We start from the raw sequence: 12048 nt of genomic DNA on the forward strand, positions 1-12048 counted from the left end.
GGCGAATGCGGTGGGAATAGCTGTCAGCCAGAAGCACGCCCGTTCGTTTTTTGTCCCTCTAGAATACCACACGCATTCGTCCGTAAACACCGCCGGATAATTATCTATGCGTAACATCGATGACTGTACATCGAAATTCCCACCGGGGCGCTGGTTGGCCTTACCCCAAAAAAGCTACTGACGCCATAAAATGCGTGTTCCAATCCTGTCGCGGCAATGCTTGTTTCTGCCTCCTCTACCACGAAAGACCTCCAGGCGGTGTAATCCACAAGCAGTGTTGCAGTCTTTGTTTGAAGGTCAATCTTGCTCAAGCTTCAAAAAACCCAAACAAGCCATGAATAGCTAGAATATTTTGTAAAGTTTAGTACAGTGCATGCGTGGGCCAACCGAAATTCTTTGACTCTGTCATCATCGTGGCCTGCTCGTTTAACTCACGCTCGAGAAGCGGCATCAGCAACGACCAGTACTTCGCCATCCTGCGCCTCAGGCACATCTTCAGACTCATATATCCGCATCTTTGAAGTAATAAGCCGCATAATGGTAAGGCTTGGTTCAGGTTCTTTACGTACCTCTGCTTGTGCAATAGCTGCCGACACTGGCCGTTCAAAGGTAATTGAGGAGGGGTCTGCTGCGCTTCCACCAAATATCTCGACAGACTGATCTACCAGATTCACTGCCAAAACCTATTAACCGAAACACCCAATTCACTGGAACGTTGCCTCTTTCACGTTGTGGGACGGAAACGAGACCGGCGCAGGCGTTTGTTCAGGTGCCCAACAGTATTTGCCTTTGAACTTATCATTTACGGCCGAGAATCTCTAAAGTTCGACTAAAACTTACACGTTTATTTCCGGAATCCACGACATAGAGAATATCGCTATTTAATGCCACAGCAGAAGGCGAGTTAATCTGGAAGGAGGTGGCGGTTGCACTCGAATCACTTTCCCCTAAAACCAGCGGCAGCACAGCCTAGAAGTTACCACTTGAAGATTTAATGAGGCAAACGCAGGCCATGCTGTTTTCCTGTGCAGGGAGGGATAAACACACCTGGTGTGCCTGTTCCAATAACGGTTGTAATGGCTGGAGTTGCACCGAAGGCATACTTGAGCACACGGTGATTAGCACTGTCTGCAATGTAGAGACTGTTGCAATCCTCATCAGTCTCCAGACCCAGTGGCTTCGAGAGATCAGTGCTTACTTCGCTCACCAACGTGGAAGAGCGAGATGTTACATCGTGCTCGAGAATGGCGTTTCTACCTGCAGAATATCATAGAGCTACACAATGTTTTTGTTTGATTAGTCCACCTTGGGCACGAAATGAGATGCCACTGCATATGAAAGGAGAAGCAACACGCCGGCTGCAAGAACAAGAACTAACCCGGGTAAGAGATATACAGCTTCTTCGTAGTCGAACAGAAAGCAAGGCCTACGGGGCCAAAAGTCCGGATCCAGCTGAGTGTTCCACTTACGGATGACGCGGAAACAAGTGTCTCGATGTTACCTGCCAGCCAAAAAGTGGACTTCTGAGCCTATCAAGAGCTGGATGCCAAAAGTTGAACATTTTACTGGTTGACAAGGTCTTTGGTCGCCTTCCGCATACCTGTGTCTCCGTGGACTACCTTCACGGCGTAATTACCGTAGTCTGCAATGTAAATATCGCCTGTACTTGAATCCATAACAGCATTCGTAGGAAGCATTAGGAGTGCCTCTGGTCCAGGAAGTCCATCGCCGCCACTGCCCGGAAAACCTGTTCCCGCCACCAGGGGAGACTCAGCTGCAATATAACCGAGACACATTTATTTTGTATAACATGCATTTTTACAGTGTTTCGTTGATGTACTGACCAACTCTTGCCTTCCGAGCAAAATCAAATCAGTCATAGAGCTCTTCCAGCTCACGCCTAGGGCAGTAATGGCCTTTGCTACACGGCCTTCCGGTCATGTTTTCTTCACATGCTGAGCCGTTCTGTTCTTCGGTCGGTCGGGGGGTCGTGCACCTCGCACTGCAAATGAAACCACCTCTGCATGGACCCGAAGGCTCTCCAAGCTTAACAGTATTGCAGAAATGATTCGCTGGGCAGTCTTGAGGAGCATTCGATCCAGGGGGGCAAAACTGTCCGTGCTTGCAGAATGTTGTCGGCTCTTGCCACATAGTTCCGGGAGGGCAATAATAGCCTGAAGGTGCACGAAGAAATGGCAAATTTTGCAGCAACCAAAATAATAGCTTGAAGGCTGGCGTAAAGAGCAAAGCGTGATTCTTGCACGTTTTCCTGTGCTCACCCGGCTTGCACTTTCCTGCAGGTGCCGTGGCTCCTGGAGTATCGCAGTAAAATCCTTCTGGGCAAGTAAGGCAATTATTGGCTTCTTCCGAGTATGTCCCGACAGGACAGGGAAATGATGTTTGGACGACTGTACCCTCTGGGCAGGTGAAGCCAGCTGGGCATTCTAAACCCTCTACACTGCCCCCACCGCAAATCTCTCCTGAAAAAAGCCTCACGAAACATTTCTGGACAGAGCGCATCTTCCTGTAGCCTGGTTATGTTGTGGGGGCATTTTTTGTACATCTATACGATTAATGCCATCGAAACAGCCTTCATTTTCCCCTGACTCAGCTTTTCTCCCGCTGCTGCCAGGGTTCTGAATGCCGAAGTATTAATCGTACCAACTGTACATTCGATGCAGTTTGCTTGCCCTGTGCTTGGCTGTTTGGTGCCCTGAGGGCATAGCATAGGAGATGCGCTGCCTTCAGGGCACATATGGCCAGCAGTGCACTCCTGAGCATCATTCGGGCTTGCGGTACCCTCAGGGCAAAATTTTCCTGAGTTGAGCAGCATCCCGGACTTTGTCACTATAATGGTGGAACGAGCGACGTTTGTCAGAAGAGGAGTGTTCAGCTTTAGGCAGAGATCATTAGCCATATTATTGGGTTCCCGTGAAGGCATTTTGGCTTGAAAAAATTTAGTTTGGAGCCGCATATACCACACACGGCAATTCCACCTAATAATGCAATGTTCGGCTTGCCAAGTCACCGCATGACGATTATGCCCCAGAAACCATTTCGAAATCAGGCAGCAAACTCACCTGCTGGACAAGGGCCTGCTGGGTCGGAAAGTCCCTCCTTGTCGCAAAAGAATCCAGCTGGGCATGGTAAGCAGTCTTTGTCTGAGGAGCCACCACTGCAAAAGCAAGAGCGCACACACCATCTTCTTCTACACGAGAAGGCCTAAGCCCGCTTTCCGCAGGCAGACCCTTGTTTGTTTATGCAGTGTGCAGCTCACGAGCCACTTAGAATTTTTCCTTGTGGGCAAGGCTGGGCTGCGGTTGCGTTTTCTGGGCAGTAATGCCCTGGGGTGCACAGAGCTGAGACAGGATGTGGACTTGAGGAGCCTGTCGCAAAGAAAGCCGGAGGAGAATTTTATTTGAAGTAGCTTCTCAATCACAAGCCTGCGTTAGACACTTGTGCGTCGTCTCATAAAGTGCATGAGTGTCCAAGTGAATCGAAAACTTGACTGACCTTCTGGACAGAGGTACCCTGCCTCACAGTTTCCAGAAGGGCTTGCGAGGCCGTAAGCCGCGCAGTATTGCCCTTGTGGGCACGTTTTGGGCTCTGTGGATCCTTCTGGACAGTATGTTCCTGGTTCGCAAATGCCCGCGATGGTGCAATGCTTCGGATAGAAAAAGTTGTCTTTCTCAGTGGAAGACCTGCTATAGTCTCCGCACCTGTAAGAGCAGCAGTGCCAAAGAGTTAGGAGCTGAACCTTTGTGTGAATTTTCTGATGCCGCAATATTGGGCATAGCTCTGTTCACGAAGCGGTTTGATCTTGATGGCGAAATTGCAACGAGCAACGGAATTTTCAGCTAGGGAATCAATCTAGAAGGACTGCAAGATCTCCCTATATGTGGCCTTTTAGCAACCGCTTCACGCAAACTTGTGTGCGAATGCACAGTAGGGGAAGGAGGTAGGTTGATTCTCACCTCAGGAAAAATGTACTTTCGGTTGTCTCGACCACCCCTTGGCAGTCTTCACTTTTTAGGCATGTGCTTGCAGCTTCAGAGAAAGTGCTTATCGGGGTTTCGAATCCTGGACACGGTGTGGTCTGCACACCGAGAACGGCTGCCAGTAGCCTGCACTCTGATTGACAAAAATAATTCCCAGAATAAGTGTTCCTGTGTCACTCCGGTAAAGCCACAGCGAAGCCACAAATGCTACGCGTTGACACACTATCGAGAAGCTTCAGTTTTTACCTGCGACTGGTTTGGGAGATATTGCGCCACTCGTACTGTAGTATCCTCCTTCAATGCTTCCAGATTCCACAGAGGAACCTGGACCCGTACAATATTTACCAGCTGTGCAAGGCTTGCAAGCATCTAGAGATGTTGCGCCTTGTTCAGTGTTGAATGTGCCTGTCAATAAATGCCACAGGAGAAAGGTAATAACCGGGGCGCAGCGATTATTTTTTACTTGCTTGAACTTTTGGGACCACCTGTTTGAATACAAAATGCGAATTTTGTAAGTCTTTTTATCGATGTTCCGTGGTAGAGCTGCAAAGTTTTCCGAATTGTTTAGTCGCTGACCAGCCATAGCAAAGCGATGTCTCTTAGAAAAATCGTACCCTGTGGGCAGGCATTTTCGTCGGAAGACGCAGTGCCCTTGGGGCAGAAATATCCAGCAGGGCATTTTTCGCTGTCCGTCGGCTCTTTGCTTGCATCACTGCAGAAGAAGCCTTCCGGACACTCTTTGCACTCAGCAAGCCCCGTCGTGGCTGCGTACGTTCCCTGAATACCACAGTTTAGAGAAGCGGGTCATACAATCAGCATATCCCACTTGTGACGAACAGTCTAGTTCCCTCAGCGCCGTTGCTTGTTCTCACCGGCTTGCAGGGAGTCGGTGCAGCAGATCCATCAGGACATTCGTGGCCTTTTGTGCAAGGTGTTGGGCTGCCTCCTGAAGTACACAACCCACCAGCAACTGCTTTCTGTTCAACGAAAGACGCCAGTTTTTTTCTACACTTTACTAGTCTTCAAAAGGCTCTGGGGACTATTGGTTGCGTGGTTTCTCTGTTGTGCGCCTTTGTACCGGCTGGGCAGTACGATCCGCCGGGGCAGCGCTCTTTTGGTGCAGACTGTCCAGTTTCGGAACATGTCCTATGTCACAACGCAACCAGAATTATGGTAGTTACACAGCCAAGAACCAGGCAGCCGGCAAGGCACTGGCGACTGTAGCTTCTTTTTTTATGGACATATTCAGTAAAACGCACATTCCAGGATCACAAGGTAGGCACATTGCTTCACTGGTTGCCTGTTTAGAAGGGGAATATGTTCCAATTGGGCATGGCGTAGGCTTGGAAGATCCGGCGGGACAGTAATATCCTGCTGGGCAGACTTGATTATTCCCGGAAGTTTCCTGCAGATAGATGCGTCAGATTACGGAAACACCTTTTGGAGTAAATACCAGACCATTGCACGTCCGGGCTGCTTATAGGCTGGTGGTAAGTGCTAGCAACGATGAACACCAACCTGTGGAGCCGACGAGGCACTGCCACCTCCACAGTAAAATCCTGCCTGGCATTTCCCAGATGGTTCTTTAAGGCCATAGTCTCCACAATACATTCCTTCAGTGCAAAGCGTGCATTCAGAATCTGATTGCAAGTTCTTCTTGTTGGAAAATGTTCCTGGTGGACACAGTTTCGGGCTTGAACTTCCTGCAGGGCAGTATGATGCTTCTGGGCACTCCGTCCCCTCTGTCATACCCTGGAAAACACGTACGGTTGTTAACAAACATGATCGCTTGATCGCAGCATAACGAACGCTGAAAAGTCCAAGTCTCCATCGGATATATTTCGTAGGAGTTTAACGCTGCATTCCACTAAATTCGCCCTGAACGGCAATTATTTGTGCATCATCGACAATATACAAAAGACATTGGACAAAAGAACTATTTTGGTGGGAACAAAGCGGCTTTCTTTACATTTTGTCCCAAACAAATGCCACACCGTAATTAGAAAAGGGAATTGTTGATCCGCCTCTCGGAAGGCGCTGGAATATCCTCTGAGTAGTTCAAGGGCGCCGCAGGAGGCCATTCAAGTGTCTAGGACTCACCAATCTCTGGCAGAACGTTCCTGCTAAACACGGCAAGCAGGCTGCACTGCCAGTTTCGTTCTGGAATGTCCCTGGGTTGCAAAGAAGATAGGTACTGCTTCCTTCTGGAGCATATGAACCCTTGGGGGCTTCATTGGCTGTTGCCGTTGCTGAGCCTGCCTCGCAGTAGTAGCCCTCTTTGCACGGGCCCGTAATGCCCCCGTCGCTAACCACTGTGCCGTCACAGTATAAGCCAGGAGGGCATTCAAGGCAATCAGAGGGGGACCCCGCTCCAGGTCGTGAATTGTAATACCCAGCAGGGCACGGGGTCACTCTTTCAGCTCCAGCAGGACAATAGCCTCCACTGGGGCACTGCGCTCCTGGGACAGTTCAAATACTAGCACAAAAGGATGATGCGGCAGCGCATTCTTGTGGAGACAGTGCTTGGTAGTCTTACAGCATTAATTAGGTCAAAGGTCTTTGGTAGAACTGGCGTAACTACAAAAATATTTGAAGGGATGAATGCCACGCATCGATCACAGTGGCTTTTCCCAAAGGTTGAGGGGCTTCATACACCGCTGTTAGCCTAACCTGTGATTCCATCAGTAGGTGTTGCTATTGTTGCTCCGCCGTAGCACACAAAACCAGGCTCACAGTTGCCAGATGGAGCTGAGGAGCTGGCCATGCTGCAAAATTTCCCTGGGGGGCACTTGGTGCATTGATCTTCCGAGACGAGGCCTGGCTGATCGCTGCGCATACATTTTACAGTTTAATGATATGCACTAAAGAGCCTACTGGCAAAGTTTTAGCGAACACGAGGTCAAAAAGGGCTTCTTTCATAAAGCAGTCTCCCCAACCATGGTCCTACCTGTAAGTCCCGACAGGGCAAGGAATGACCCTCGAGGATCCTTCAGGGCAGTAATAAGAAATTGGACAGTCCCGGAGCTCTGACGTCCCACTAGTGCTGCAGTCTTTCCCCCCTGGACAGGGCAAGCAGTCTTCAAGTGAAGCACCTCCTTCATTCTCACTGTATGTTCTGCATGCATGCGCAGCAAACGATCACACGAGCGAACAAAGTCAAAGAGTTACAAAAATTGCTGATTTTTGGAATGTCTTATTGACAGCAACGCCCTTAATTCACCCAGAAGGCCTACTACTGACGGATTGCATTTCAAATGCATGTTTTGTGGACACAAAGGCTGAAGTTACACTCACCCTGGAGGGCATGCCACAGCCATTGATGTCGTTGATCGTTCTGGACAGTAGAACCCCTGCATAGACAATACAAGAGAGTTCTGTACCTCTGCTTATAAGTACGAAAAATCTGAAGATTGCTGGATATTGCATATGAACTACTTTTGCAGTGATTCGCAACGTGCGGCAATGGCATCGGCCGAACCTTGGCACATGGCCCGCTTCCATCTTCACTTGTCTCTCCCTCATAAGAGAATCTTCCTGCTTTAACAGGTTTGCATTGAGACGCAGACACAAGTCCCTCTGCATCACTCCAGGTTCCCGCTGGGCATGGAGTACCCTTTGCTAACGCTGTTCCCAAAGGGCAGTACGACCCCGCAGGGCATTTATTTATAGGTCTCTCTGGGCACATAAGGAAAAGCCAAGAGCCCCAGCCTCACAAATTATCATTCTTCATTGTATTAGCGGATATTCTCGCTGAAATAAAAAGGAAAAAGACATTCACATTCGCATCCACATGCACTAATGGCTCTGACAAACAATGCGCAAAGTGCTAGAGCTAAATTCAGGAGGATGGCCACTGCGCTAACGCTCTAGCAGGAGATTTCTCAAGCACATGATTGCGTACGAAGGCCTGAAGTCGGACAAGTAAAACCAGCAGTGCACGGTTTCGCCGAGGCTGAGATCATCGCTGTGGTGTCGCAGTAATAGCCCTGATATATAGTAAACCACAAGTGCAATAATTCTCAAGGAAGCACCGGAAAACTTTCGGCAGACAAAATAATGTGCCAAGATCATAGAAGAACCTGAGAAGTCTGCGCAAGAAGCTTCCACATCTGTTCAGTGAAAAGAGTGATGCAAGAGCCCATGCTTCATTGCTGAAGTCTAACGTTTTCCACGCGGTGCTTCGACGCAGCGGATGTTACGTGAACTGGGTGAATTAAGGGCTCACTTCCGGGCAGGATTCGCAACCTCGGGATTCACTCTGCGGCAGGAAGGCTCCATAGGTGCCAATAGGGCACGCAACCGGCTTCCCACTTGCGCACGTATATCCCAAAGAGCAGATGATGCACTGGTCACTACTTGAATCGTAATACCACCCTGTTAAGCACAATCGCAGGTTTCACGTGAGAGCCGTAGTCTGCGATAGTGGCAGTGCTGCCTGACACTGAATGACCGAACATATAAGCTTGAGCGGAGAAGAACACTTCTGCTGCAAAGCACTTGAGTAGAAGTCTGAAATTGACTAATGTTCCTTCATACCCGTTGGGCAGCTATACTCCTTAGTAGATCCTTCTGGGCAGACTTTCGAGGAATTGCAAGCTACGCAACTATTCAGCAGCTGTTACGCACAGGGGCAGCGCAGGAGGAGCAGTTACTGAGTCTTGTTTCCTTCTTTGTAAAATGTAGGTTACAGAAGATTTTACTTCTCGACAAGTTCCTAAGTTGTTATGGGTGCGAAGAAACTACGTGCTAGCTACTGACTCCACTAATCAATGTTGAGCGGGTCTTTCTTGGACAGGGAATCGGCTCTTTGCTCCCTTCAGGGCAATAATTTCCATAGCCACACAGTTTTGCAACGGATGTTCCTGGAGGTGACCATGTTCCTCCAAGTGTGGCTATACAAGAAGTTTCTGCTGAGGCATTTACAGTGGATGAAACTGTTCCGGCTGGGCAGGGGAGAAGATATTCGCTCCATGATCCTTGAACATACCACAATCAATTAGCAAGCGGAACCGCAGTTCGCCTTCAAGGCGTTGTGTATCAACACACTTGCTACCTTAACTAGTAGGGACATGATGCACAGCTTTTTCTGTTAGACAAAGGCAGCAGGATACCTTCAGGGCAGTAGTAGCCAGCAGGGCATGAAACCCTTCCTTGACTTGAGCAAGCCTGAGTCGAACAACTCACTGGACGTTAGAAGTAGTTGGTGATGTCCAGCTATTGCTGTCGAGGTGCAAGGGCGGCAAATAGGTCTACATTTCGAAAGAAATATCATCTAATTCTCTCCAGAGCTTACATATCCAGCTGGGCAGTTGGGGCAAAATGAGTAAAATTGTGTTCTTTCCGAATCGCCTACAGTGCCTGGAGGGCAAGGGATTTTTGTCCTGAGGGAAGATCCTCTTGGGCAGTAATACCCGACACCACAGCTACGCAGCCAGCAGGACACCATGACAATAATGCTAGGCATAGATGAAGAATGAGATAGAGAAGCTTATATTCATCTTGACAAAATTGGGAAGAAGGAGGAATTGCGGGCAAGCTCTTACTATGGGACAGGGTCTGGGAATAGATCCCCTTCACAAGTATATCCGGCTGGGCAGCTCATGCAGCTGCCGTATCCCTCCAAGCTGAACAGTCCATTAGCAGCTGAAGTATTTTTCTTTGCATCATCTGGATGCACAGTTCCCTCGGCGCAGTATGCTGTAGCCTTGTAGCCTTCATCCTTGTAGACAACAAATTCTCCAGCTCGTCGTGAGCACTGGTCTAGTCTCTTAGCTGAGTTAAGCAATAGAAAATCGAGTCGTCAGCATGTCAGTATTCCGGTACACTGTAGTGACTGCGAAGCCATTTAGTTCTTCGGAAAGAGTGTCTAGAAGCTTGTATCAGCTGATAAGGTGGCCTTGTGTAACTCACCACCCGCAGGGCTTTCTACAGAGCTGTAGCGACACGGCAAAGGACCGACACCGCGAGGGCAGTAGAACCACTTTTCACAGGTTTCACAGGAAGCGGAACCGGTGGTTTTGGTATAAGTCCCCGCGGGGCATGGTTCACACTCAGTGGCAGTTGATCCCTGTACTGCCTGGTAGTAATCTGCAAAATAGTGCGAGATATATTTGTAATTTGTTTACCAAGTGATACTCTCCAAAACAACAGTGTCAGCTAGAGCGTTAGGAATTTGGGCGTAACCATAGGGTCCACTTGGAACAAAAGCTAGGCGGGGTGAAGCAAAACGAAATTGCTCAAGTAAATGCTGCCTTATTAGGTGCGTACGAGCGGGACATGCGACGGCATCTCGTAGGCAAATATGGCCAGCGGGGCAAGGCTCTGCAGAAGATCTCAGATACTTCCCCCCTTCATCTGTCATCTTGCAAATGTATCCAGCAGGACAAGGGGAACAGTTTTTGTGGCTAGTGGCACCAGGCATAAGCCCTAGAGTGCCCGCAGGACAAGGATAAGCTTCCGCATCATGCTCTGAGCGGTAGTACCTGAGAAGGCCTCGACATGGCACCTGCATGCAGGCTGAAAGCTTCGAATGCACTGCCTGCAACCCGTCAGGACAGGTTAATGTTCCTAAGCAGGATATTCGTGAAAGAAATGCTATGTTTGCTCAGAAATCGGACATCAGCAGAGGCTCCCGATTTGCATACCCTATAGGCACCAAATCGCCTTCGTCAGGGGCTGTTGCGCCACCTGTACAGAGATAACCGCCTTTGCACAAGCGGCACAATCCGTCGCCAACTCTTGAGTAGTGAAAGTCTGGGCACTTCTCCAAGATTCCATTCTGGCAAGAGTAACCTGCGCCGGCAATGCATAGTGCAGCGAAATATTCATACTTGCGTCATTGGCCTAACTTACAGGCAAAGGAAACTGGGAGCAGCTGAACGCTCATACAGAAGAATTTTCGAAATCCTACACAGCCGTGCAATGGAAGAATTCACATTTCAATGAGTCATCTGGACCAGCGCTTGCTCGAAAAGTATACAGCTCTCCCACTGCCAAAACAGGGTATAACTTATCGCGAACCATATAAGCGACAACACAGCGGCACATCTTGGAATGAAGTGGATACGGTGAAGTACCTGCCGGGCAAGGTACGCATTCTGTTGGATCATCAGGAAGCGCCACAGTAAATGGCGTGAAGCAGTGCTCTTTAGTTGAAGGCGACGGGCATGCCACTGCTCCGCCGCAGGGTGTACAGTCGGCTTCACCCTATAGTAAACGCTCATTTTCACAAACTTGCTTGAAGTGGAGTGGTGAGCCTTCTAGGAGCGCAAGCATGTGTTGTTGCTACCTTACAAAGTGCTGCTTCCACCTCACTTCGTTCGAATAATATCCCAATTTGCAGGGGAGTAGCAACTCTACAACGCTTTCGTCGAGGAAGCCATGGTCGGAATCACTGGCGGTGGCAAGACGTAAAGAGTTGCCTTCGTTCTGCCTGAATTTTATGTTTGCATTGTTGCTCTGTTGGCTTGAGGTAATCTCGCCATTTTCTGGTTCCATCATAGTAGATTGGAGGAACGAGGTGCATGCAAACCCCGCAGGACAAAGGCGGCACGCCACTTCGCCTTTCAGGCTATATGAACCCTTTGGGCAAGGCTGTCAATGCAGAAAGAAACAACAGCCAGCAAACCTGTTCCGATTCCGTCACGTTGCCGAGTGCACCAGAAATCTTACAGGCGTGTTTTCTGGCCCCCGTAGAGCATTACTTCAAAACTGTCACAAACTGTTTGGGGTATCCGCAAAAGCGGTGCCTGACCTCTACATCAGCGGCTCGGCTAGTCTTGCACATATAGCCTGTAGGGCAAGGAAGGCATTCACTTGAGCCTTCTCCACTGACATAGCCAGGCAAGCAAGGAACCGGCAACTTTGAGCCTCCGGTACAGTAAAATCCTTCGGGGCAAGGCTTGATGGCATTTACGCTTGTAGGGAGGCCTTCACTGCTCCTACCGGTACTGCGATAGAACCCCGGCTTAAGCTGCTTTGGAACAGCTGTCCCTTCTGGGCATGCAAAGCCTATGTGGTAGCACAGACATTTGCAAGGCAGCTGTGAGCC

General features: G+C 49.3%; 5 protein-coding genes across 5 annotated transcripts; all 5 read right to left on the reverse strand.

The window, feature by feature from the left end:
- Window positions 1-104: 104 nt before the first annotated feature.
- ENH_00024430 (hypothetical protein, conserved) lies at window positions 105-1697 on the reverse strand (the record flags this gene model as incomplete). The annotated part of the gene is made up of 5 exons (XM_013579608.1): window positions 105-312; window positions 436-683; window positions 841-947; window positions 1048-1257; window positions 1601-1697. The coding sequence occupies 5 exons, from the start codon at window positions 1695-1697 to the stop codon at window positions 105-107; spliced, it is 870 nt and encodes a 289-aa protein (XP_013435062.1).
- Window positions 1698-1872: 175 nt separating this feature from the next.
- Window positions 1873-2151, reverse strand: ENH_00024440 (hypothetical protein, conserved; the record flags this gene model as incomplete). Its single annotated transcript, XM_013579609.1, has 1 exon — window positions 1873-2151. One exon carries the CDS (start codon window positions 2149-2151, stop codon window positions 1873-1875), a length of 279 nt encoding a protein of 92 aa, XP_013435063.1.
- A 412-nt stretch (window positions 2152-2563) lies between these two features.
- ENH_00024450 (hypothetical protein, conserved) lies at window positions 2564-2941 on the reverse strand (the record flags this gene model as incomplete). Its single annotated transcript, XM_013579610.1, has 1 exon — window positions 2564-2941. The coding sequence occupies one exon, from the start codon at window positions 2939-2941 to the stop codon at window positions 2564-2566; it is 378 nt and encodes a 125-aa protein (XP_013435064.1).
- A 3115-nt stretch (window positions 2942-6056) lies between these two features.
- On the reverse strand, window positions 6057-7099 carry ENH_00024460 (hypothetical protein, conserved; the record flags this gene model as incomplete). The annotated part of the gene is made up of 3 exons (XM_013579611.1): window positions 6057-6457; window positions 6669-6815; window positions 6946-7099. The coding sequence occupies 3 exons, from the start codon at window positions 7097-7099 to the stop codon at window positions 6057-6059; spliced, it is 702 nt and encodes a 233-aa protein (XP_013435065.1).
- Window positions 7100-9540: 2441 nt separating this feature from the next.
- On the reverse strand, window positions 9541-10509 carry ENH_00024470 (hypothetical protein, conserved; the record flags this gene model as incomplete). Its single annotated transcript, XM_013579612.1, has 2 exons — window positions 9541-9770; window positions 10266-10509. 2 exons carry the CDS (start codon window positions 10507-10509, stop codon window positions 9541-9543), a joined length of 474 nt encoding a protein of 157 aa, XP_013435066.1.
- Window positions 10510-12048: the final 1539 nt, after the last annotated feature.

This window comes from Eimeria necatrix, genomic scaffold (genome assembly GCF_000499385.1).
Source record: "Eimeria necatrix Houghton genomic scaffold, Enh_scaff18, whole genome shotgun sequence".
Lineage (NCBI taxonomy): Eukaryota > Apicomplexa > Conoidasida > Eucoccidiorida > Eimeriidae > Eimeria > Eimeria necatrix.